This window comes from Ranitomeya variabilis, chromosome 1 (assembly GCF_051348905.1).
Source record: "Ranitomeya variabilis isolate aRanVar5 chromosome 1, aRanVar5.hap1, whole genome shotgun sequence".
In the NCBI taxonomy this organism is placed as follows: Eukaryota; Metazoa; Chordata; class Amphibia; order Anura; family Dendrobatidae; genus Ranitomeya; species Ranitomeya variabilis.
The window spans coordinates 943,167,434-943,194,625 of NC_135232.1; the positions used below are offsets into that span (position 1 = coordinate 943,167,434).

At 45.1% G+C, this 27,192-nt stretch overlaps 1 protein-coding gene across 3 annotated transcripts; it reads left to right on the plus strand.

The window, feature by feature from the left end:
* The first annotated feature begins 4,080 nt into the window (after positions 1-4,080).
* RAB33B (RAB33B, member RAS oncogene family) lies at positions 4,081-27,192 on the plus strand. Of its 3 annotated transcripts, none has more exons than XM_077279198.1 (3): positions 4,081-4,276; positions 12,575-12,839; positions 25,079-27,192. In XM_077279198.1, exons 2-3 carry the CDS (start codon positions 12,594-12,596, stop codon positions 25,511-25,513), a joined length of 681 nt encoding a protein of 226 aa, XP_077135313.1. In that variant the 5' UTR covers positions 4,081-4,276; positions 12,575-12,593; the 3' UTR covers positions 25,514-27,192. The 3 variants fall into 3 exon arrangements, with proteins under 3 accessions (XP_077135313.1, XP_077135312.1, XP_077135314.1); XM_077279197.1 differs by having other exon boundaries at positions 4,084-4,334; XM_077279199.1 differs by having other exon boundaries at positions 4,085-4,235.

The window sequence follows — 27,192 nt, forward strand, 5'->3', positions numbered from 1 at the left end:
GGTTGTAGATGACGAGGAAAAGGTTAACATATTAAACACCTTCTTCTCCACGGTATTCACGGTGGAAAATGAAATGCTAGGTGAAATCCCAAGAAACAATGAAAACCCTATATTAAGGGTCACCAATCTAACCCAAGAAGAGGTGCGAAACCGGCTAAATAAGATTAAAATAGATAAATCTCCGGGTCCAGATGGCATACACCCACGAGTACTAAGAGAACTAAGTAATGTAATAGATAAACCATTATTTCTTATTTTTAGGGACTCTATAGCGACGGGGTCTGTCCCGCAGGACTGGCGCATAGCAAATGTGGTACCAATATTCAAAAAGGGCTCTAAAAGTGAACCTGGAAATTATAGGCCAGTAAGTCTAACCTCTACTGTTGGTAAAATATTTGAAGGGTTTCTGAAGGATGTTATTCTGGATTATCTAAATGAGAATAACTGTTTAACTCCATATCAGCATGGGTTTATGAGAAATCGCTCCTGTCAAACCAATCTAATCAGTTTTTATGAAGAGGTAAGCTATAGGCTGGACCACGGTGAGTCATTGGACGTGGTATATCTCGATTTTTCCAAAGCGTTTGATACCGTGCCGCACAAGAGGTTGGTACACAAAATGAGAATGCTGGGTCTGGGGGAAAATGTGTGTAAATGGGTTAGTAACTGGCTTAGTGATAGAAAGCAGAGGGTGGTTATAAATGGTATAGTCTCTAACTGGGTCGCTGTGACCAGTGGGGTACCGCAGGGGTCGGTATTGGGACCTGTTCTCTTCAACATATTCATTAATGATCTGGTAGAAGGTTTACACAGTAAAATATTGATATTTGCAGATGATACAAAACTATGTAAAGCAGTTAATACAAGAGAAGATAGTATTCTGCTACAGATGGATCTGGATAAGTTGGAAACTTGGGCTGAAAGGTGGCAGATGAGGTTTAACAATGATAAATGTAAGGTTATACACATGGGAAGAAGGAATCAATATCACCATTACACACTGAACGGGAAACCACTGGGTAAATCTGACAGGGAGAAGGACTTGGGGATCCTAGTTAATGATAAACTTTTGTACAAATAGTCCCCAAAACATATTTAAAGTACAATAATTAACATACACATAGTTGTATATAAATGCTAAATTGCATTCTAGAATATAGGGCACAGGCGACTCAAATAATGATTAACAAAAATGGAGAAAAATAGAGTCAAAATACCAATAATTGCAAAATTTAGTAGAAACTTTATTAAATAATTGATACAAACATAAAATCAATATTGTGCACACAATGTGCACACAGCCGTGAGCAAAATAGTAACAATGTAACACCAATAAAGTGATAGAAATGACACTCCAAGGATAAGAGAGCAAACGGTACACCTAGACAGTATATATGGGTTCTATTGTATATATGGCTTCTGTATATATATGTGTATCGACCTTAAGGCACACAAGATTGATAGGGCGCTACATAGAATTGGTAAATAGTGGTATAAGGGGCAGGCTAAACTGTAAGACAATATACTAATTGATCACATGTGATAGTAACCTAACACCTGCTGGTAACAGCCAGATGAAAGCACTGGCCACAGATCTACATTCAATACAAGTCGTAGCTGCTGAGTAACTCAGGCCATATATACAATAGAACCCATATATACTGTCTAGGTGTACCGTTTGCTCTCTTATCCTTGGAGTGTCATTTCTATCACTTTATTGGTGTTACATTGTTACTATTTTGCTCACGGCTGTGTGCACATTGTGTGCACAATATTGATTTTATGTTTGTATCAATTATTTAATAAAGTTTCTACTAAATTTTGCAATTATTGGTATTTTGACTCTATTTTTCTCCATTTTTGTTAATGATAAACTTACCTGGAGCAGCCAGTGCCAGGCAGCAGCTGCCAAGGCAAACAGGATCATGGGGTGCATTAAAAAAGGTCTGGATACACATGATGAGAGCATTATACTGCCTCTGTACAAATCCCTAGTTAGACCGCACATGGAGTACTGTGTCCAGTTTTGGGCACCGGTGCTCAGGAAGGATATAATGGAACTAGAGAGAGAGTACAAAGGAGGGCAACAAAATTAATAAAGGGGATGGGAGAACTACAATACCCAGATAGATTAGCGAAATTAGGATTATTTAGTCTAGAAAAAAGACGACTGAGGGGCGATCTAATAACCATGTATAAGTATATAAGGGGACAATACAAATATCTCACTGAGGATCTGTTTATACCAAGGAAGGTGACGGGCACAAGGGGGCATTCTTTGCGTCTGGAGGAGAGAAGGTTTTTCCACCAACATAGAAGAGGATTCTTTACTGTTAGGGCAGTGAGAATCTGGAATTGCTTGCCTGAGGAGGTGGTGATGGCGAACTCAGTCGAGGGGTTCAAGAGAGGCCTGGATGTTTTCCTGGAGCAGAACAATATTGTATCATACAATTATTAGGTTCTGTAGAAGGACGTAGATCTGGGGATTTATTATGATGGAATATAGGCTGAATTGGATGGACAAATGTCTTTTTTCGGCCTTACTAACTATGTTACTATGTCACTATGCTGCTGGAACTTTTGTTTGGTGCCGTTCCAATGAGATTTATAAAGACGACTGCCTGAAGAGAACATGCAAATTTCCACGGTCATTGATGATATGGGGCTGCATGTCAGGTAAAGGCACTGGGGAGATGGCTGTCATTACATTCAATAAATGCACAAGTTTATGTTGATATTTTGGACACTTTTCTTATCCCATCAATTGAAAGGATGTTTGGGGATGATGAAATCATTTTCAAGATGATAATGCATCCTGCCATAGAGCAAAAACTGTGAAAACATTCCTTGAAAAAAGACACACAAGGTCAATGTCATGGCCTGCAAATAGTCCGGATCTCAATACAATTGAAAATCTTTGGTGGAAGTTGAAGAAAATGGTCCATGACAAGGCTCCAACCTGCAAAGCTGATCTGGCAACAGCAGTCAGAGAAAGTTGGAGCCAGATTGATGAAGAGTACTGTTTGACACTCATTAAGTCCATGCCTCAGGGACTGCAAGCGGTTATAAAAGCCAGAGGTGGTGCAACAAAATACTAGTGTTTTGGTGTGGTTTTTTGTTTGTTTTTCATGATTCCATAAATTTTTCCCACATAATTGAGTGAGTGCGTAATTTTTTCCCTCTGCTTGTTCTAAAACAATTCAACCATTACTGACTACCACATTTTTTGTTCTTGATTTCTTTTAGTGTTTATTAAAGCCAGAAAGTTGCCATTTGAAATGACTCGTTTTGTGGGGTCAAGCTGGTATTGCCGGTAAATCTGGATGTCCCAATGGTAAAGTGTGCCCCACAGCTGACTAGGGGTGGGTACCGCCCAAGAGCAAAGATTGGTGGCTGACAGCACATCTGACAAAAAAGAGCAGGAAAAGGCGGATGCCCGTCCTATATCCACTGGACCCAAGTGGAAGAGTACATACCATAGGTTGAAGTGAAGGACAGCATCCAGTCAAGGTGAAAAAATCTTTATTGTGCCATAAATGCAACGTTTCAACCTCAAGGGTCTTTCTCAAGCATGCTTGAGGTTGAAACGTTTCATTTATGGCACAAGAAAGAAGATTTTTTCACCTCGCCTGGATGCTGTCCTTCACTTCAACCTAGGGGTGGGTACCGCGTCACCTCAGAACTCAGAGCCAAAATATCACTGCCATTCAGAACTATAATGGAGCAGAACACTACAAGCAGGAACCTAACTGGTCACAGAGGCCCTGCTGCACTGTGGTCTATGCTGATGGTGGAAATGTGCCAGAAAGCCGCAGTATCCTCTCTTCTGTCATGGCAGCAACTGTAATACAACAGGTACAAGCCACGTCCTGTGTGAGGAGTCAGCAACCTACAAAAGCCCCTGCCATTGCCCACCATGTGCCAGTCCAGTGCAGCCACACATTGCCACTCCACTACCCTATAGCACTCACACAGCCCCGCCCGGCGGCAGCACGCTGATGACGTAGTTGTCAGCACGGCCATCTTTATTTGGGGCAAATAGGCTGTAAAATACATTATTGGTGCCCACATCAAACATGGTGACTTGTTTAGCCTATCCCAGCAGGGCGGAGGCAGAAGACGGGCAGTGAAGTGACGAAGCGTATTCAGGAGGAGCGAGTAAAATGCCAAAGCAGCCGGCTACTCCGCACTAGAGGAAGCTGCGGCACCGGGGCCGGTAGTGAAGAGGGACCCCGGTTAGTTAGTGCTTCTTTCCACCCTTCACATCCATCCCGTGGTGAGCGGTTCTCCGGTCACGCCCGCTATTTCTCGGGGATACCGAGCAGTCCCGCTAGGTGAGTGACTGGGCGCGTCCCTGCATGTGTACGTGGACGCGCTCCATCCCCAGCTGGCCGGGTACAGTACAGTGACGTCTGCTGTCAGTCCCATATGTGACCCTGGCACATACAGGGGATCAACTGGTGTCTTGGGCTCACAGCTGCATCCATAGTCCTCAGGTTGGACGTCTCCGGCTTCTTTAAATGTCGCCATTTCATATTAGGAACAGAAAAAACAAAATAACAGCAGAACCGTGTCTGTCCTGATGGTGGGCAGTGGCTTCAGGCGATGGTGGGCAGTGGCTTCAGGCGATGGTGGGCAGTGGCTTCGGGCGATGGTGGGCAGTGGCTTCAGGCGATGGTGGGCAGTGGCTTCAGGCGATGGTGGGCAGTGGCTTCGGGCGATGGTGGGCAGTGGCTTCGGGCGATGGTGGGCAGTGGCTTCGGGCGATGGTGGGCAGTGGCTTCAGGCGATGGTGGGCAGTGGCGTCAGGCGATGGTGGGCAGTGGCTTCAGGCGATGGTGGGCAGTGGCGTCAGGCGATGGTGGGCAGTGGCGTCAGGCGATGGTGGGCAGTGGCGTCAGGCGATGGTGGGCAGTGGCTTCAGGCGATGGTGGGCAGTGGCTTCAGGCGATGGTGGGCAGTGGCTTCAGGCGATGGTGGGCAGTGGCTTCAGGCGATGGTGGGCAGTGGCGTCAGGCGATGGTGGGCAGTGGCGTCAGGCGATGGTGGGCAGTAGCGTCAGGCGATGGTGGACAGTGGCTTCAGGCGATGGTGGGCAGTGGCGTCAGGCGATGGTGGGCAGTAGCGTCAGGCGATGATGGACAGTGGCTTCAGGCGATGGTGGGCAGTGGCGTCAGGCGATGGTGGGCAGTGGCGTCAGGCGATGGTGGGCAGTGGCGTCAGGCGATGGTGGGCAGTGGCTTCAGGCGATGGTGGGCAGTGGCGTCAGGCGATGGTGGGCAGTGGCGTCAGGCGATGGTGGGCAGTGGCGTCAGGCGATGGTGGGCAGTGGCTTCAGGCGATGGTGGGCAGTGGCTTCAGGCGATGGTGGGCAGTGGCTTCAGGCGATGGTGGGCAGTGGCTTCAGGCGATGGTGGGCAGTGGCGTCAGGCGATGGTGGGCAGTGGCGTCAGGCGATGGTGGGCAGTAGCGTCAGGCGATGATGGACAGTGGCTTCAGGCGATGGTGGGCAGTGGCGTCAGGCGATGGTGGGCAGTAGCGTCAGGCGATGATGGACAGTGGCTTCAGGCGATGGTGGGCAGTAGCGTCAGGCGATGGTGGACAGTGGCTTCAGGCGATGGTGGACAGTGGCGTCAGGCGATGGTGGGCAGTGGCGTCAGGCGATGGTGGGCAGTGGCGTCCCATTGAATATTGGAATCTGTCAGATTTCCATCGTGGTGATCTTCATTGTGCAGCATTACTTTGTCTGGTGTTCATCAGTCCGTGGGGGATCCGCGGTGTGAACCTCCCAGAATGAATCCTCTGCGCAGTGTCCCTCGTGACTGATGACATACTGAGGCCCTGGTCACATTGCCTTTCCACAGTGATGCAGGAGTTCTGTCTTAAAAATGGGATTCATACGATGGGGTCCAAGTAAATCCTATCTCTCGGCAGCTCATTGTGCTGTGTGAGTGACCAGGGGATGTGCTGCCGAGAACATGATCTATGTGCACAGACTGATCACATTAACACTAGTTCTGTGCTTATAGAGCAGCGGTCGGCCGGTGCAAACAGGGTATTAGCCACCACCGATCGGCTTGCGTGTAGCTGATCTGCACCTGATAATGTGCCCTAAGATGTAACATCCCTGCTGCAGAGCTCCCACAGTGGAGATTCCGCAGACATTTACCTTTGTGGATATCATTGCGATGAAGGAGCCGCATATTTCATCCTTTGAATTGCTGAAGGTGAAACTTTTACCTACATTTGCAGCTTAAAAGACCTGTGGATCTCAGAATCACAGCTCCTGACGAGGCTGAAGTTGGTTTCTTATTCGTCAGTTTTCTTATTTGGCAATTTTTTCTTTTCTGTTTTTTATAGGTTTAACAACAAAAAAAAGCATCACAATAATAACATACAATGCAGCGAGGTGCCCTGATGTGAATACACTTAAAAACAGCAAGAAAAATGATAAAACTGGCACAAAAATGAGCATCAAAGTGGGTACCGAAGGGCGTTAATGAAAGGGTTAAATGACTTTGGGCCACAGATCTCACACTAAGAATACACAGATAGTTATGCCCGCATGAAACCCAGGTCCCTCCAGCCTGGTCCAAATGGGTTCTCGGCATCAGAACTGGCATCAAAGTGGGCAAATAGCCCATTTTCACAGATTTGAATAAGTAACTGATGTTTTTAAGGGGTTAAATGACTTTGGGCCACTGATCTCACACTAAGAATACACATCCGTGTATTCTTTCTACCTTACATGGGCCATGCTGGAAGGACCTGGGTTTGATGCGGGGCATCACCATCTGTGTATTCTTAGTGTGAGATCAGTGGCCCAAAGTCATTTAACCCCTTAAAAACATCAGTTACTTATTCAAATGGCCAAAATCGACTGCCCACTTTGATGCCAGTTCTGATGCCCAGAACCCATTTGGGCCAGGCTGGAGATACCTGGCATTGATGTGGGGCACCCTGTTCTATATGTCTGCAGTGTGATATCAGTGGCCCCAAGTCATTTAACCCTTTCATTAATGCCCTTCGGTGCCTACTTTGATGCCAATTTTTGTGCCAGTTTTATTGTTTTTGTAGCTGTTTTTAAGTGTATTCACATCAGGACACCTCGCTGCATTGTATGTTATTATTGTGAGGATTATTTTTTGTTGTTAAACCTATAAAAAAACAGAAAAGAAAAAATTGCCGAATAAGAAACTAGACGAATAAGAAACTGATTTCAGCCTTGTCAGCTCTTGTCAGTTACAGGGGTTCTACCATCGGCCATAAGCCCAAACCAGGAGCGGGTGATGAATACAGAAGTGGTGACGTTTTTCTATTATACTTTTCCTCTGATTGTTCCACTCCTGGTTTTGGCTTACAGATACTGAGGTAAAAAACTGACCAAATACTGAAGTGTGAACACGGCCTTATAGTGAATGCATTCAATGTAAAAGTTCTTAGGAAAATGATGCAATTTGTTTTTCTATTACAGGCTGCTAACGATATCGCCCATCCAGTATTTGGCTTCTCCTGCTCTAGTCGCGCAGATAGCATATCTGTAATTAGTGGTTACACGTGTGGAGACTAAGGAGCTGACATAACCTGGTGTGAACAGCGCTCATAATACTGCTGAGAGAGGAAATCTGAGTGTCTGTGTGAGGGAGACAGTGTTCTTTACAGCCGTCTCCCTGTACTGTCACCCAAAATGAATACTGACCGCTTCTCCCGTGACTGCTGCCTTGCACTGCACATGCTCCTCCTGTCACAGCATTGTTCTGTGCAGTCGCCTCCCTGTACGATCACCTAAAGGCGATACTGACCGCTTCTCCCGTGACTGCTGCCTTGCACTGCACATGCTCCTCCTGTCACAGCATTGTTCTGTGCAGTCGCCTCCCTGTACGATCACCTAAAGGCGATACTGACCGCTTCTCCCGTGACTGCTGCCTTGCACTGCACATACCCCGGTCACAGCATTGTTCTGTGCAGTCGCCTCCCTGTACGATCACCTAAAGGCGATACTGACCGCTTCTCCCGTGACTGCTGCCTTGCACTGCACATGCTCCTCCTGTCACAGCATTGTTCTGTGCAGTCGCCTCCCTGTACGATCACCTAAAGGCGATACTGGCCACTTCTCCCATGACTGCTGCCTTGCACTGTGCATGCCCCGGTCACAGCATTGTTCTGTGCAGTCGCCTCCCTGTACGATCACCTAAAGGCGATACTGACCGCTTCTCCCGTGACTGCTGCCTTGCACTGCACATACCCCGGTCACAGCATTGTTCTGTGCAGTCGCCTCCCTGTACGATCACCTAAAGGCGATACTGACCGCTTCTCCCGTGACTGCTGCCTTGCACTGCACATGCTCCTCCTGTCACAGCATTGTTCTGTGCAGTCGCCTCCCTGTACGATCACCTAAAGGCGATACTGGCCACTTCTCCCATGACTGCTGCCTTGCACTGTGCATGCCCCGGTCACAGCATTGTTCTGTGCAGTCGCCTCCCTGTACGATCACCTAAAGGCGATACTGACCGCTTCTCCCGTGACTGCTGCCTTGCACTGCACATACCCCGGTCACAGCATTGTTCTGTGCAGTCGCCTCCCTGTACGATCACCTAAAGGCGATACTGACCGCTTCTCCCGTGACTGCTGCCTTGCACTGCACATACCCCGGTCACAGCATTGTTCTGTGCAGTCGCCTCCCTGTACGATCACCTAAAGGCGATACTGACCGCTTCTCCCATGACTGCTGCCTTGCACTGTGCATGCCCCGGTCACAGCATTGTTCTGTGCAGTCGTCTCCCTGTACAATCACCTAAAGGCGATACTGACCGCTTCTCCCGTGACAGCTGCCTTGCACTGTGCATGCCCCGGTCACAGCATTGTCCTGTGCAGTCGTCTCCCTGTACGATCACCTAAAAGCGATACTGACCGCTTCTCCCGTGACAGCTGCCTTGCACTGTGCATGCCCCGGTCACAGCATTGTTCTGTGCAGTCGCCTCCCTGTACGATCACCTAAAGGCGATACTGACCGCTTCTCCCGTGACTGCTGCCTTGCACTGCACATACCCCGGTCACAGCATTGTTCTGTGCAGTCGCCTCCCTGTACGATCACCTAAAGGCGATACTGACCGCTTCTCCCGTGACTGCTGCCTTGCACTGCACATACCCCGGTCACAGCATTGTTCTGTGCAGTCGCCTCCCTGTACGATCACCTAAAGGCGATACTGACCGCTTCTCCCGTGCCTGCTGCCTTGCACTGCACATACCCCGGTCACAGCATTGTCCTGTGCAGTCGTCTCCCTGTACGATCACCTAAAGGCGATACTGACCGCTTCTCCCGTGACTGCTGCCTTGCACTGCGCATACCCCGGTCACAGCATTGTTCTGTGCAGTCGCCTCCCTGTACGATCACCTAAAGGCGATACTGGCCACTTCTCCCGTGACAGCTGCCTTGCACTGTGCATGCCCCGGTCACAGCATTGTTCTGTGCAGTCGTCTCCCTGTACAATCACCTAAAGGCGATACTGACCGCTTCTCCCGTGACAGCTGCCTTGCACTGCGCATGCCCCGGTCACAGCATTGTCCTGTGCAGTCGTCTCCCTGTACGATCACCTAAAAGCGATACTGACCGCTTCTCCCGTGACAGCTGCCTTGCACTGTGCATGCCCCGGTCACAGCATTGTTCTGTGCAGTCGTCTCCCTGTACGATCACCTAAAGGCGATACTGACCGCTTCTCCCGTGACAGCTGCCTTGCACTGCGCATGCCCCGGTCACAGCATTGTTCTGTGCAGTCGTCTCCCTGTACAATCACCTAAAGGCAATACTGGCCACTTCTCCCATGACTGCTGCCTTGCACTGCGCATGCCCCGGTCACAGCATTGTTCTGTGCAGTCGTCTCCCTGTACGATCACCTAAAAGCGATACTGACCGCTTCTCCCGTAACTGCTGCCTTGCACTGTGCATGCCCCGGTCACAGCATTGTCCTGTGCAGTCGTCTCCCTGTACAATCACCTAAAGGCGATACTGACCGCTTCTCTCGTGACTGCTGCCTTGCACTGCGCATGCCCCGGTCACAGCATTGTCCTGTGCAGTCGTCTCCCTGTACGATCACCTAAAAGCGATACTGACCGCTTCTCCCGTGACTGCTGCCTTGCACTGTGCATGCCCCGGTCACAGCATTGTCCTGTGCAGTCGTCTCCCTGTACGATCACCTAAAGACGATACTGACCGCTTCTCCCGTGACTGCTGCCTTGCACTGTGCATGCCCCGGTCACAGCATTGTCCTGTGCAGTCGTCTCCCTGTACGATCACCTAAAGACGATACTGACCGCTCCTCCCGTGACTGCTGCCTTGCACTGCGCATGCCCCGGTCACAGCATTGTCCTGTGCAGTCGTCTCCCTGTACGATCACCTAAAAGCGATACTGACCGCTTCTCCCGTAACTGCTGCCTTGCACTGCGCATGCCCCGGTCACAGCATTGTCCTGTGCAGTCGTCTCCCTGTACGATCACCTAAAGGCGATACTGACCGCTTCTCCCGTGACTGCTGCCTTGCACTGCACATGTCCCGGTCACAGCATTGTCCTGTGCAGCTGTCCGCCTACACAGCACTCGCCAGTAGAAGCGATCATTCTTGGTTTTCTGACGGTGCGCAGAGATGGCTGCATGGAAAACACGGTCTGTCTCCTTCACACAGACGCTCCAATTCCCTCTCTCGGCGGTGTTATCAGCCCTGTTAAGTGATTTTCAGGCTTATTACAGAATTGCCATCTGCTCATGTGTGACCCGATCAGTGGAGGCCGGATTCTGGGCGAGCTACTGTATATCATTAGCAGCCTGAGAGAGAACAATAATGCAGTGTTGAAAATGAATTGTATTTGAACAGTTTGATTGTCTCTCATGATAAAACCTTTTCAGAGCTTCAGAAGTATTTGTGGCACTGTGCTCAAATGTTGCATCTTGTGCCCTACAATACATACAACACTTTTAGCATCAACCTTGGATTGCTGCCTTTTTTCTGCATATATAGAGTAATATTTGGCCCTTCTAGGTCTATTGTCCTGCACAGGCTGGACCCTATGTGTATTTCATGCCCCCTTAGGGAGTTCTACCTAACCGTACCGTCACTTGTACGGTCACTGGCTGATTCATTATTTGCAGGGTTTTTTTAAGTCACTTTCCTTTTTTGTTTTGCCATATTAGTTGCCATTTTTGGCACCAAATTCATCAAACTGCCACAAGCAATTCATGAAGTCAGCATTGGTCTTTTTTCCTCATCTTGAAGTATTTTTGTGGCCAAAATTGCGTATTTAAAAATACATCAGGGGGGACTGCAGTGAAGTTGTCATATTTAGTGACTTTAAAAAAAAAATTGCAATTGGTGAATACGGAAAAAACGTCTTGAATGGCAAGGCTCTGGCCACAAAGTGGAAAACAAAAAGAAACAGGCAAGAAAATATAAGACGGGTGCAAAAAGAATAGTAAATTGTGTGGCAGCAACAAAAAAAGGCGCAAAGGTAATGATTAATTGGGGCCATTGTCTCTAAGATTTCAGCTCCGTTGCAAAATTTTATGCATGAAGCATATGGTGCAAGGGTGAAAAACCTGCGGCCCGCAAAGCCATTCTGTGTGGCCCCCAATCATCTGAAAAAAAGAAAAATGCTTGACTGACAGGTTAACTATATGTGGGCAGCCACACACAGAAGAGACGTGCGGCAGCTTAGGAGCAGGGACTGGCAAGTGCTAATGGTGCCCTGTGTGGACATCTCTGCCTCGTACATGAGGAGAATGGGGTCTCCTCACCCGTCTGGCACTCCAGAAGGTAGACTGTGGATTAGGCAGGTGGCCATGTCCGCGGCCATCTCCACTGTAGTTTATGGGAGTTTGAATCATTATCCAGTAAGCAAAGAACCCATAACCTATTGTAGAGGGCTGTGTAGGTGCAGGAGCTCTTCCTCTTTAGGGGCTGTGCACACTGTTTTTTATGAATGAAGATTTCAAAGAGAAGTTTACTTCAAATCCAGATGAACAATTCTTCACTGTTTGAATAAGCTTCCTATTAGTTTTATTGCTAAATGTTCAAAATAACGTGAAAAAAACAGCACCATGGACACTAAAGGAGCTTCTCACATTAATATCAGTCGGAAATTTGTATTTATTACTTATTAAAAGAGTAATGCCATTTTTGTTGTGGATTAAAGAGCAGCATGTATCTAAATCCTCGTAAAACAGCTGTGTGAATGTACAATTAGAGTGCTGATTTTTGGAAGTAAGAGATACAAATTCTACATACAGGACTATCATGGTTTATACTTTCAATATGTCACAGAAGGTAATACCCCTTTAATTTTTAGTTTGGTCCCCAGATTGGTTTAGTACGACAATGTGGTCCTTGGACCAAAAAATGCTTGTGCATGCCTGATAAAGTGAGTTGCTGTCTTTTATTAGGACTTAGTTCTTCTCACACAGAACCTGCATAAATGAAGGTGTCCTTTATGGCCTATTCTAGGTAATCTGACTGTGTATTGCTTTGTGTCCCAGCCCGGCTTGGCTGGATTTGACTTGACTTTCATTTTCACCATTTCTTTTTCAGCGTTTGCTTGTGGGTAATTATGTCTTCTGCCACTGGTGGAGACAGAGGACTAGAATCATCCTTGGAAGCTAGTATCAACAGCACGTGCTCCTATGGGTCGACCCGGGCCCGGATTTTTAAGATCATTGTGATTGGTGATTCTAATGTGGGAAAGACCTGCCTGACGTACCGCTTCTGCACCAGCTATTTCCCTGAACGGACAGAGGCCACCATCGGTGTGGACTTTAGGGAGAGGTGTGTAGAAATAGATGGAGAAAGAATAAAGGTAATAATGAGATTAAATGGAGAGTGCATGAATGAACAGTGATGGAGAAAACCTCAAGAAATGCTTGATTGAAAATCAGTGCTCCTTTATTTTCCAATCCTCAGGTTTTATTGGCAGACCAAGTATTAAAAAAATAAATATATGGTTCCATTTGGAGAACCATGTACATAGGATCTGTACCACCTTATAACGTTTCTACATGTTGGCACTTGCTTCTAAATGTTCTCTGCTTTAAAGGGAAGGTGCCACCAGTTTTCTTGTAGTTTGTTTTTTTGTGAAATTAAGCTTAAAATAGTAAATAAAATGTATTAATGCAATGTTTGCACTGTTTGCAAATATTTCTATATGAAAAATATTATATATTTTCTTACAAATATATATATATTGACCACTAGGGGGAGCATTTTCCGTTTTAGACCTCAAGCAGCTATAGTAAGACTTATCAGCTTTACTGTTAGCTGGAAAATCTGGGCAGTAACTGCTGACATCAGCATTTCCCTCCCCTTTTGGGTGGTCTAATATCCCTGGGGCAGAATGAAGAGCAGCATCACAGGGCAGAGCCATTTTGTGTGTGACTGCCCTGTGATCTGCTATCACCAGCAGTTAGTGCATCAGAAGCACAGTTAGTTTATGTGGTGTGTATGGAGCAGCATTGTCTGTGCAGAGCTGTCTGTGACTCATCCCTCAGTAAGATAAGAAGGAGCTCCAGGTCTGCAGTGAATGGCCAGGCATTGTGGAGGGAGGGGAGAGATACATTGTATGGCTGAGAGAGGAGTCAGGTGTCACCTCTCTGCAGGCTGGGAATGCAGCTTAATGGAGTGAATGGAGCTCCTGTGATAGAGAGTAAGTGGAGCTGGGCAGAGAGCACTGGGCTATAATAAAATGGCAGCTAGTCACACCTACAGCAGTGAATTGTGCAGCCCACAGAGGCGTGCCCAGCTCACTGCTAACACCTCTCCAATGTTATAGATAGGGTCAGCGCCGGTCTATTAGCTCTCCTATGTCCATGGGGTGCTGTAAAATGACACTGTTAGTGCCCTGCTACTGCTGCAAAACCAAGATGTCAGCCCCCAGTTCCTTCTTTAACCCCTTAATCCCATATGACGTACTATACCGTCGAGGTGGGGTGGGCCTTAATTCCCACCGACGGTATAGTACGTCATAGCGATCGGCCGCGCTCACGGGGGGAGCGCGGCCGATCGCGGCCGGGTGTCGGCTGCATATCGCAGCTGACATCCGGCACTATGTGCCAGGAGCGGTCACGGACCGCCCCCGGCACATTAACCCCCGGCACACCGCGATCAAACATGATCGCGGTGTACCGGCGGTACAGGGAAGCATCGCGCAGGGAGGGGGCTCCCTGCGGGCTTCCCTGAGACGATCGGTACAAGGTGATGTACTCACCTCGTACCGAACGTCTTCTCCCTGCAGGCCCCGGATCCAAAATGGCCGAGGGGCTGTATCCGGGTCCTGCAGGGAGCACTTCCGGGTCGGAGCAGGCTGCAGATGAAAGCTGCAGCCTGCTCCGATGAAAGTATGATCGCAGATATGATAGAGTGCTGTGCACACTATCAGATCTGCGATCTGTGATGTCCCCCCCTGGGACAAAGTAAAAAAGTAAAAAAAAAAATTTCCACATGTGTAAAAATAAATAAAAAAAATTCCTAAATAAATAATAATAAAAAAAAAAATATTATTCCCATAAATACATTTCTTTATCTAAAAAAAACAAACAAAAACAATAAAAGTACACATATTTAGTATCGCCGCGTCCGTAACGACCCAACCTATAAAACTGGCCCACTAGTTAACCCCTTCAGTAAACACCGTAAGGAAAAAAAAAAAAAAACGAGGCAAAAAACAACGCTTTATTACCATACCGCCGAACAAAAAGTGGAATAACACGCGATCAAAAAGACGGATATAAATAACCATGGTACCGCTGAAAACGTCATCTTGTCCCGCAAAAAACGAGCCGCCATACAGCATCATCAGCAAAAAAATAAAAAAGTTATAGTCCTCAGAATAAAGCGATGCCAAAATAATTATTTTTTCTATAAAATAGTTTTTATCGTATAAAAGCGTCAAAACATAAAAAAATGATATAAATGAGGTATCGCTGTAATCGTACTGACCCGACGAATAAAACTGCTTTATCAATTTTACCAAGCGCAGAACGGTATAAACGCCTCTCCCAAAAGAAATTCATGAATAGCTGGTTTTTGGTTATTCTGCCTCACAAAAATCGGAATAAAAAGTGATAAAAAATGGTCACGTGTCCGAAAATGTTACCAATAAAAACGTCAACTCGTCCCGCAAAAAACAAGACCTCACATGACTCTGTGGACCAAAATGTGGAAAAATTATAGGTCTCAAAATGTGGAGACGCAAAAACTTTTTTGCTATAAAAAGCGTCTTTTAGTCTGGTTTCACACTTGCGTTTTTATCTGCATGCGTTTTTTTAAAAAACCGCATGTGTGAAAAAATGCATGTAAACGCGGTAAAACGCATGCGTTTTTATAGAAAAACACAAGAAAACAAGAAAAAAACAAAAAACCCTAACCCTACCCCTAACCTGAAATACGTGGCACGGAAATACGTGGCACTGAAATATACGTTTATATACGTATATACGTATATAAGTGCCACGATATTTCAGTGGCCACGTATATAAGTGCCACGTATTTAAGTGCCACGTATTTAAGTGCCACGTATTTAAGTGCCACGTATTTAAGTGCCACGTATTTAAGTGCCACGTATTTACGTGCCACGTATTTACGTGCCACGTATTTTTCAGTGCCTAAAATACGTGGCACTGAAATACGTGGCACTGAAATATCGTGGCACTGAAATATCGTGGCACTGAAGTATTTACGTGCCACGTATTTTTCAGTGCCTGAAATACGTGGCACTGAAATACGTGGCACTGAAATATCGTGGCACTGAAATATCGTGGCACTGAAATATCGTGGCACTTAAATACGTGGCACTTAAATACGTGGCACTTAAATACGTGGCACTTAAATACGTGGCACTTATATACGTGGCACTTATATACGTGGCACTTATATACGTGGCACTTATATACGTGGCACTTATGACTGTCAGAAAATGTTCAGTAAACGGTTAGGGGTGAGGTTAGGGGTAGGGTTTCAGGTAGAATTGGGCAGTTTCCACTGTTCAGGCACATCAGGGGCTCTCCAAACGCAACATGGCGTCCAATCTCAATTCCAGCCAATTCTGCGTTGAAAAAGTAAAACAGTGCTCCTTCCCTTCCGAGCTCTCCCGTGCGTCCAAAAAGGGGTTTACCCCAACATATGGGGTATCAGCGTACTAGGGACAAATTGAACAACAACTTCTGGGGTCCAAGTTCTCTTGTTATCCTTGGGAAAATAAAAATTTTGGGGGCTAAAAATCATTTTTGTGGGAAAAAAAATATGTTTTATTTTCACGGCTCTGCGTTGTAAACTGTAGTGAAACACTTGGGGGTTCAAAGTTCTCACAACACATCTAGATAAGTTCCTTGGGAGGTCTAGTTTCCAATATGGGGTCACTTGTGGGGGGTTTGTACTATTTGGGTACATCAGGGGCTCTGCAAATGCAACGTGACGCCTGCAGACCAATCCATTTAAGTCTGCATTCCAAATGGCGCTCCTTCCCTTCCGAGCTCTGTCATGCGCCCAAACAGTGGTTCCCCCCCACATAGGGGGTATCAGCGTACTCAGGACAAATTGGACAACAACTTTTAGGGTCCAATTTATCCTGATACCCTTGTGAAAATACAAAACTGGGGGCTAAAAAATCATTTTTGTGAAAAAGAAAAATAATTTTTATTTTCACGGCTCTGCGTTATAAACTGTAGTGAAACACTTGGGGGTTCAAAGTTCTCACAACACATCTAGATAAGTTCCTTGGGGGGTCTAGTTTCCAATATGGGGTCACTTGTGGGGGGTTTGTACTGTTTGGGTACATCAGGGGCTCTGCAAATGCAACGTGACGCCTGCAGACCAATCCATTTAAGTCTGAATTCCAAATGGCGCTCCTTCCCTTCCGAGCTCTGTCATGCGCCCAAACAGTGGTTCCCCCCCACATAGGGGGTATCAGCGTACTCAGGACAAATTGGACAACAACTTTTGGGGTCCAATTTATCCTGATACCCTTGTGAAAATACAAAACTGGGGGCTAAAAAATCATTTTTGTGAAAAAGAAAAATAATTTTTATTTTCACGGCTCTGCGTTATAAACTGTAGTGAAACACTTGGGGGTTCAAAGTTCTCACAACACATCTAGATAAGTTCCTTGGGGGGTCTAGTTTCCAATATGGGGTCACTTGTGGGGGGTTTGTACTGTTTGGGTACATCAGGGGCTCTGCAAATGCAACGTGACGCCTGCAGACCAATCCATTTAAGTCTGAATTCCAAATGGCGCTCCTTCCCTTCCGAGCTCTGTCATGCGCCCAAACAGTGGTTCCCCCCCACATAGGGGGTATCAGCGTACTCAGGACAAATTGGACAACAACTTTTAGGGTCCAATTTATCCTGATACCCTTGTGAAAATACAAAACTGGGGGCAAAATTTCATTTTTGTGAAAAAAAAAAAAAAAAATTATTTTCACGGCTCTGCGTTATAAACTGTAGTGAAACACTTGGGGGTTCAAAGTTCTCACAACACATCTAGATAAGTTCCTTGGGGGGTCTAGTTTCCAATATGGGGTCACTTGTGGGGGGTTTGTACTGTTTGGGTACATCAGGGGCTCTGCAAATGCAACGTGACGCCTGCAGACCAATCCATTTAAGTCTGCATTCCAAATGGCGCTCCTTCCCTTCCGAGCTCTGTCATGCGCCCAAACAGTGGTTCCCCCCCACATATGGGGTATCAGCGTACTCCAGACAAATTGGACAACAACTTTTGGGGTCCAATTTATCCTGATACCCTTGTGAAAATACAAAACTGGGGGCTAAAAAATCATTTTTGTGAAAAAAAAAATAATTTTTATTTTCACGGCTCTGCGTTATAAACTGTAGTGAAACACTTGGGGGTTCAAAGCTCTCAAAACACATCTAGATAAGTTCCTTAGGGGGTCTACTTTCCAAAATGGTGTCACTTGTGGGGGGGTTTAATGTTTAGGCACATCAGGGGCTCTCCAAACGCAACATGGCATCCCATCTTAATTCCAGTCAATTTTGCATTGAAAAGTAAAATAGCGCTTCTTCCCTTCTGAGCTCTGCTATGCGCCCAAACAATGGTTTACACCCACATATGGGGTATCGTCGTACTCAGGACAAATTGCACAACAACTTTTGTGGTCTAATTTCTTCTCTTACCCTTGGGGAAATAAAAAAATGGGGGTGAAAAGATCATTTTTGTGAAAAAATATGATTTTTTATTTTTACGGCTCTGCATTATAAACTTCTGTGAAGCACTTGTTGGGTCAAAGTGCTCACCACACATCTAGATAAGTTCCTTAAGGGGTCTACTTTCCAAAATGGTGTCACTCGTGGGGGGTTTCAATGTTTAGGCACATTAGGGGCTCTCCAAACGCAACATGGCGTCCCATCTCAATTCCAGTCAATTTTGCATTGAAAAGTCAAATGGCGCTCCTTCCCTTCTGAGCTCTGCCCTGCGCCCAAACAATGGTTTACACCCACATATGGGGTATCAGTGTACTCAGGACAAATTGCACAACAATTTTTGGGGTCCAATTTCTTCTCTTACCCTTGGGAAAATAAAAAATTGGGGGTGAAAAGATCATTTTTGTGAAAAAATATGATTTTTTATTTTTACGGCTCTGCATTATAAACTTCTGTAAAGCACTTGTTGGGTCAAAGTGCTCACCACACATCTAGATAAGTTCCTTAGGGGGTCTACTTTCCAAAATGGTGTCACTTGTTAGGGGTTTCAATGTTTAGGCACATCAAGGGCTCTCTAAATGCAACATGGCGTCCCATCTCAATTCCAGTCAATTTTGCATTGAAAAGTCAAATGGCGCTCCTTCCCTTCCGAGCTCTGCCATGCGCCCAAACTGTGGTTTACCCCCACATATGGGGTATCAGCGTACTCAGGACAAATTGTACAACAACTTTTGGGGTCTATTTTCTCCTGTTACCCTTGGTAAAATAAAACAAATTGGAGCTGAAATAAATTTTGTGTGAAAAAAAGTTAAATGTTCATTTTTATTTAAACATTCCAAAAATTCCTGTGAAACACCTGAAGGGTTAATAAACTTCTTGAAAGTGGTTTTGAGTACCTTGAGGGGTGCAGTTTTTAGAATGGTGTCACACTTGGGTATTTTCTATCATATAGACCCGTCAAAATGACTTCAAATGAGATGTGGTCCCTAAAAAAAAATGGTGTTGTAAAAATGAGAAATTGCTGGTCAACTTTTAACCCTTATAACTCCGTCACAAAAAAAAATTTTGGTTCCAAAATTGTGCTGATGTAAAGTAGACATGTGGGAAATGTTATTTATTAAGTATTTTGTGTGACATATGTCTGTGATTTAAGGGCATAAAAATTCAAAGTTGGAAAATTGCGAAATTTTCAAAATTTTCGCCAAATATTCGTTTTTTTCACAAATAAACGCAAGTTATATCGAAGAAATTTTACCACTAACATGAAGTACAATATGTCACGAGAAAACAATGTCAGAATCGCCAAGATCCGTTGAAGCGTTCCAGAGTTATAACCTCATAAAGGGACAGTGGTCAGAATTGTAAAAATTGGCCCGGTCATTAACGTGCAAACCACCCTCGGGGCTTAAGGGGTTAAACACATATAACACACGAAATCTGTTTCACATGCATTTAAAACTTGGTTATAGCAGCATGTTATGCTACATTACAGTGATTTATTAATGATCTACAAACGCGGTACCTTACCTTTAAGCTGCTGTCAAGGAACAAGATGTAACTTAAGGAGTTGTAGAACCTTAAACTTGGCTACTTTATTCCAGAAAAGTGTCACCCTTGCTCATAAGCGGTGTCTGTGTGGTATTGCAGCTTAAGTCAAGAGAATAATGCAGTAACAACATATGGACAATAATTCTGTTGTCTCTGCAAGAAGACAGATTTTTGTAATCCACAACAAACCTTTTAAAGTGAAATGGTCCCTGTCATATCAAAATTTTTTTGCATAAATCAGTAGTAAAGTTAAGACACATTTCAAAGTTTGTTTTAAATTTATCAGAGAAATCTGCTTCTCACTCGTTAATAACATTGGGGGGGATACAGGACTCTGGGATATGCCTTGCCAATAGGGACTCTGCACTATGTAGAAAAAAATAAAAGATCTTGGCTCTCTGCTAGGCTATACCCTCTCCTCACACTAGGCAGCTCAGTTGCCGGCTGGCAGTTCACGCACTGGTGGTGTTTTTTTTTTTCTTAGGCAGTATCTGTATACTCATCAGTTTTAAAAGATCAGATTTTGCGGATTTGATGTGCCCTTTAAAGTGTATGGGGATCCATGAAACACGGAAGACCTAATTTGTACTTTTATCGTTCCATACTAGTTTATTTAATTTGAATTTAAACATTATTCCAATAGATAAAAAAAGATTCTGAACACCAGGGGCACCGCACGGTTTGGTAGTCTTACTAATCAAGGCCCCTTCTAGGCAGCAACTTTCATTTCATGCCTATGGTGGCCTGGTACGTCCCTTGACTAACTCTATTCCCCTAACTTTTCCCAGGACTAGGAGGTGTTGTAGAGTGAGCTTTTTTCTCTACTTAAGTTCCTTCATGCTATTTACTGAGGAAGGGGCTTATTTTCCCAAATTTTTCTCCCAATCCATTATTGTATCCTCAGAGTGCTTGCCAGCCTAGTTTGACCTGTGAGCTTTCAGTAATGCATTGGGCGCCATCTGGCATAGAGCCTGAGAAGTCAGCCCCATAGCCGCTCACAAGAGACATAGGACATACATGCACAAATCCTCTTTGGTCTTCCCGCATTATTCCGAGACAGAGCCACAGCATATAACACCGCTTTTCCCCCAGCCCAGTCTGAGTCCCTAGGGAACTACTCTAACTCTTGAGTACTAGCAGAATTCTAAACTGGCTTTGGTCTTTCAGGATCTTTTTTGGGCATTGACTGTCACACTTCAGGAAAGGAGAAGTCTACCTCCCCTTTCCAGGATTTTTCTTCCAGCAGCTCTGCGAGCAGCAAGTACCTTTCCCTTTGAAGACTTTACAATCTTCTAGTGAAAGAATGGAAACGCTCAGATGGGCGCATGCCTTCCTTAAGGAGGTTTAAGGACCTTTTTCCCTTTGCGGACAAATTAGTTTCCAGGTGGTCCATATCTGGTCCACAGATGGCCCCTCCTTTCCCATGTTCTGATGCGATGTTCCTTAGTGACCTGCAGGATAAGAGGATTGACTGCCTTTCTAAAGCAGCTTTTTTGGAAATGATCTATGCGTTACGTCCTGTTTTTATGGTGTATTGGGTCAACAAGGCCTATATGCCCTGAATGAATAATCTTCCCAAGGGTTTCTTTCCTTTTTTTTTTTTTTTTTTTTCTTAGTCCCATCTAATGGTTTGATCTTGCATGCTCTCCTTTCAGCGAACCATTTACGACCTTCATCCAAGGTGTTAATGTCCTTGTTCCATGCCCCAAATGTTTCCAGAGATACTGCCTCATCCTGGTCACAGTTCCCATGAGTGAAAGAGTGACAGCTTGGTCAGACCCATTCTAGACCTGAAGAGCATCTACCGTTTTGTACAAGTTTGAAGATTTGCCGTGGAATCCCTGCATCCTTGGTCGCGTCACTGGTGCTAGCAGAATTCCTCTGTGCGGTAGATACACGTCACGGTAGATTTACGCCACATGTATCTTCATATACCCGTCACAGAGTATTGCCAGCAATTTATTCACCTTTGTCAGTTCTTTTCTTTTCCTGTTCATTGCACTCCCCTTCAGATTAGAGACAGCTCCTAGGATCTTAAACTAGGTACTCATTCACAAGATGGTATTACTGCTTGCCAGAGGGGTGTCAATCAGTTTTTATATGAAAGATCTTTTGATACAGGTCTTGTCCAGAGATGAGAATTCTTCTGGTCTTCAAATTACCTTGGATTTCTTGCAGCTTTTTGGCTGATTGTCTGATGCTATCCAGCATCTGAATCTTCTGATCTTGACCTTCAACACCCCAGGTGGGTCATGTTTTCCTTTCACTTGACAAGCCCTACTTTTGTTGTGCTGGAGTGATTTGTTGCGGATGGAGTTCTTGTGCAGTATCCATTTTATGTATGAAGGTTTGGAGCGAGATGGTGTCAGTTTTCAAAGGTGTCTTGTCTCTGGAGGTATCTTGCCTCCGATCAACTTCCTGAAACTGAGACCTACTGAGACAGACAATTCGACTACTTACTGGGTGACTGGGTGGAGTCTTGCATTTCAGCGCTCCATGGTCTGCATTCCTTCCGTGGAAAACCGGGCAGCAGACCTTCTCAACCAAGAAACTCTGGAACTGGAAGATGGGTTCTTTTCACAGTGCTCAATGGAGTACCCCCAGCATGGTCCTCTTTTTGTCCCAGCTCAATCACAAGGTCCCAACCTATGCCACCAAGTCCCAAGAGCTTTTATTGTAGATTATCAAGTCATGAGCTGTTTTTTTTCTTCACTGCTTCCCTGGTTCCTAACCCCCTCCCTGACCCCACCGTCAAGGCAACAGTCGCTGTGGCAATCATAACGGTGCTGGTTTGACATTGACTCTATGGCCTTTTCCTCCTCATGACCTTCCTTCACAAGGTGCTGGGTTCCACCCACACTTTGCCTCCTCTGCATTTAACGGTGTGGTTCGGTTGTTGAAGAGGAGGTTCTGAGATCCAAGGGTGTGTCTGACTTTGTTATCCAGACTACGGTATGTTGATAGCTCTTAAGCCACAGTCTGCCAAAGTTAATCTCTATATTTTGAGGTCCTACTGGGTAGATGGAAATAAAGGGACTCCCATACCATGGCATTCTCTATTCCTAGGGTTTTTCCTTTCTTCAGTCTGGTCGCTATGCTGGCCTTAGCCTTTACTCCTTCAAGGCAATGTTTTCCGCAATTTCCATACTCACATGCTGACTTACCACTAACAAGATGTTCTAGAGGTTGGTGCATTGCATCTATCCTTACAAGCAGGGCTGTGGATTCGAAATCGGAGCTCATTTTAGTGGAGTCTGTGTCATGGAAATTGAGGAGTCGGAGGTTTGGCTTACCGACTCCACAGCCCTGCTTACAAGCATCTACTTTCTCATTCTGCATGGCAGTTGGGGCCTTCTGGGCGGTCAAGCATCAGATTTGTCTCGGGCTCAGGCCTGCAAGCTTGCTACTTGAGTCTCTGTCCACACTTTTCGTCAGATTCTACAAGATCCACTCTATTGCTTTGGTCGATGCCAGCTTTGGATGTAGGGTACAGTAGACCACTCTCTGCTAGATCATCCACATGGTTACCTGTTGTTTTATCACACGGTCTTGTCTCCCAATGCTATTGATGAGAAAATGTATTTTTTGTATTTACTGTAAAATCCGTGTTGAATATTCTTGTTGAATAAATTGGGGGACACATCTCCCACCCTGTTCCCATTCTTTTGTCATGGGGTTAGTTTAGTTGCCTCTAATGTGTTTTTCTTCCACTAGTTCAGGTCATATTGATTCCCGATTTGTCTTTTAGTATAGATTGTTTATTTTTATTTTTTTACTACTGCCCTCATCCTGCGTTCGACACTAAACTGAGCTGCCTAGTGTCAGAGGAGAGGATTTAGTCCACCAGGTAGCACTAACACCTTAGTTTCTAGATAGTATTGGGCCTCTTATTGGCAGGATATATACCCATGGTCCTGTGTCCCCATTGTAGTTTATGAGAAACTGATTTTATGGTAAGTTCAGATATCTATTTTTGTTTCCACTTTTCTGCCTCATTTCCTACCTTCACCCACCCACTGATCTAATTGATGCACTCAGAAATTATGGTAAAATCATCCAGCAAGACTAGATGAACTTCCAGCTCGCTGAGGTATCAAATTACAGCTACCTTTCTAAGGGTACCGTCACACAGTGCAATTTTGATTGCTACGACGGTACGATTCGTGACGTTCTAGCGATATCGTTACGATATCGCAGTGTCTGACACGCAGCAGCGATCAGGGATCCTGCTGAGAATCGTACGTCGTAGCAGATCGTTTGGAACTTTCTTTCGTCGCTTGATCTCCCGCTGACAACGCTGGATCGTTGTGTGTGACAGCGATCCAGCGATGCGTTCGCTGGTAACCGGGGTAAACATCGGGTAACTAAGCGCAGGGCCGCGCTTAGTAACCCGATGTTTACCGTGGTTACCAGCGTAAAAGTTAAAAAAAAAAAAACCGTACATGCTCACCATCTGATGTCCGTCCGGTCCCTTGCCGTCCACTTCCCGCTCTGACTGTCTGCCGGCCGGAAAGTGAGAGCAGATCACAGCGGTGACGTCACCGCTGCACTCTGCTCTCACTGTATGGCCGGATCTGTCAGAGCAGGAAGCAGACTGCAAGGGACCGGACGGACATCAGATGGTGAGCATGTACGGTTTTTTTTTTTTTACTTTTACGCTGGTAACCACGGTAAACATCGGGTTACTAAGCGCGGCCCTGCGCTTAGTAACCCGATGTTTACCCTGGTTACCCGGGGACTTCGGCATCGCTCCAGCGCCGTGATTGCAACGTGTGACCGCAGTCTACGACGCTGGAGCGATAATCATACGATCGCTGCGACGTCACGGATCGTGCCGTCGTAGCGATCAAAATTGCACTGTGTGACAGTACCCTTAAACCTAGGGAGAGAGGAAAAGACAATGTTGCTGCTTTCTACAATATGTTTTATCTTAACCCATGGTTGGATTCCCATATACACTACTCAGCACTGCTGTATAAGGCTTTCCTAAAATGCACCTGCTTCTGAACATAGGTGAGCAGGAATCACTCATGTCTCTGCGTTCTGTTTGGAGATCCATCACAGTGGTAAGTCTTTACTGACTAACTCAAAAACAACTGAAAATTAGAGAGTCTGCTGAGAAAAAAACTGCATGATACAGGGTCTATAATGGACAAAAAGTATTATTCCTCATGTACGCAGAACAGCTTGTTCTCAAATTGCCTAAACTGACAGGTTTCTTTAAAGTGGGCCTATCAATTATTTTAAATAACCACAATTATAAAAATATTTTTCTTTTTATACCACAAGCATTTATTGTTACATTTCATTTTTTGCCTTCTGCTTTTTTTCTTCTTACAGATTCAGCTATGGGACACAGCTGGGCAGGAGCGCTTTCGCAAGAGCATGGTGCAGCACTACTATAGGAATGTACATGCTGTGGTTTTTGTGTATGACATCACCAACATGGCAAGTTTCCAGAGTTTGCCAGCCTGGATAGAGGAGTGCAAGCGGCATTTACTTACCAATGATGTGCCCCGAATTCTGGTTGGAAATAAATGTGACCTAAAGGACTCCATTCAAGTACCCACTGACTTGGCTCAGAAATTTGCTGATTTACACAGCATGCCAATGTTTGAAACCTCTGCCAAGAATACCAATGACCATGTTGAAGCTATATTCATGACACTGGCGCACAAGCTCAAGAGTCATAAGCCACTGGTTTTGAGCCAGCCTCCAGAGAATACAGTAGAGCTAAATTCTGGAGCCAAGACGTCTTTTCCATGCGGTTGCTAGATTTGAGTTTTACTAGACTAAAATGTGGAATGCATTTTACAAGTATCATTGAAGGCGAAATCTACGTGGTTACATGGCCACCTGGAAGATGCATGGTTTTATGGAGGTCAACCTATGGCATGAGCTATTCAGGGGTCTTGTAGTGAGCCTCGTTGTATCCGTTACTGTAGCCTGGGCTGTTCAGAAACAGTCATTGAAATTGTGCTTTTCTTTTTCTCTGATCCTCAAACAACATAACCTGTTTTGGCAAGAGCAATTTTTATTTTAATTCTGAGAAGTGTTCACTGTGCGTTACTGTTTTTCATCAGCTAAACTGCATTTATCTGAGAATTTGTCTTTTTTGTCCTCCAACCGCTCTGGCTCACCATGTTAATGAAGGACACAAGCTGTGGGCACAGTAGGCTGGTAGTTCCTTGTTGGCTTCAGACCTGGCACACAGCAGGTTTCTCCATGTGCTTGTGACCATATTGCTGCTGCCAGGGATTGCATACAGTTATATATGTGAAGTGAGTGAGTGATTGGAGTCGGGCAAGGTCATTTCCTTCCTCTTCTGCAGCCAGACAAGCTGAACTGATCCTTGAAACAAGACTGAGATCCTCTGCCCGTAGCCTGGACTGTGACTCCCATGCTTTGCCAAGACTAGCACAAGCTTATTGTTTTATCGTTCACCTCGTCCTTGTACCCTTCACCATAGTTTGCTACTTAATCTGAAGAACCGCTTTCATTTTCTGTATTAAAGAGACTGAATGGTAAAAAGTATAGATAATTTCCTAGCACAACAATTTTAAATGTAATTTTAACTGTTTAAAATCACTACCTTTATGACTCCCAATCATGTCAAGTATTTTGCAGTGTACTAGTGATTACAAAATGCACTAAATGTTTTACAAGCATAAAAACGGGGAATACTGGGTCATATGCACATTGTCTTATAGTTCAGAATACATATGTTGGTATGTGCTAAATTCGTGTCATCTTCAGAATATAAGCAAAGTACTTTCTATTAATAGTGATATTTTTTTTTTCTCTTGGTCTGGCTGTCCTCACACTATTTTTCTGTGAGTGCTGCATACTTCTTGTCTAAAATTGAAACCAAATCCATCAGAGCAAAGGGAAACCTATGTTTTTTTTCCTATGCTGGGATCTGGTCTGCTGTTAGTACAGGGTATATGCAGCCTTATTTTTTTCTTCTGTCTTCATTAGATTTGGAGGCATCTGTCCTTGCTATATTACATTATTCTTAACCAGATATGGAAATAAGTGAAAATGCTTCCAAACTTTTTACCGTTCCTTTTTTTTTTTGTTGGGCTCTGTCCCTGTTTTTGTAAAGGGCTTCTCTAATGTTGGGAAGAGTGGAGCCTGATCTCTCTAAACATAGCGGCATTGTCTAAGTGGATTTGTATTAAGGGCTTTCTGCTGGCCGTACTCCTTTTTTGAGGGAGACCACATTGAGACCTTCTACAAATGTAGTCTGAACAGCCAAATACAGATTGTGGCTCTTCGGGAACATTGTTGTCACAATCTGGAAGTTGGAATTTCATGACCGGTTTAGTGTAGCCGCTAATAGTTTTGGTGTTTTCTACTGCAGAACATTGAGTCACTTCACGAAGTGTGTAGATGTATTTTCAGTAGTGCCCACCCATTGCATTTTAAAAGTAAAATATGACGTGTGTCATCTG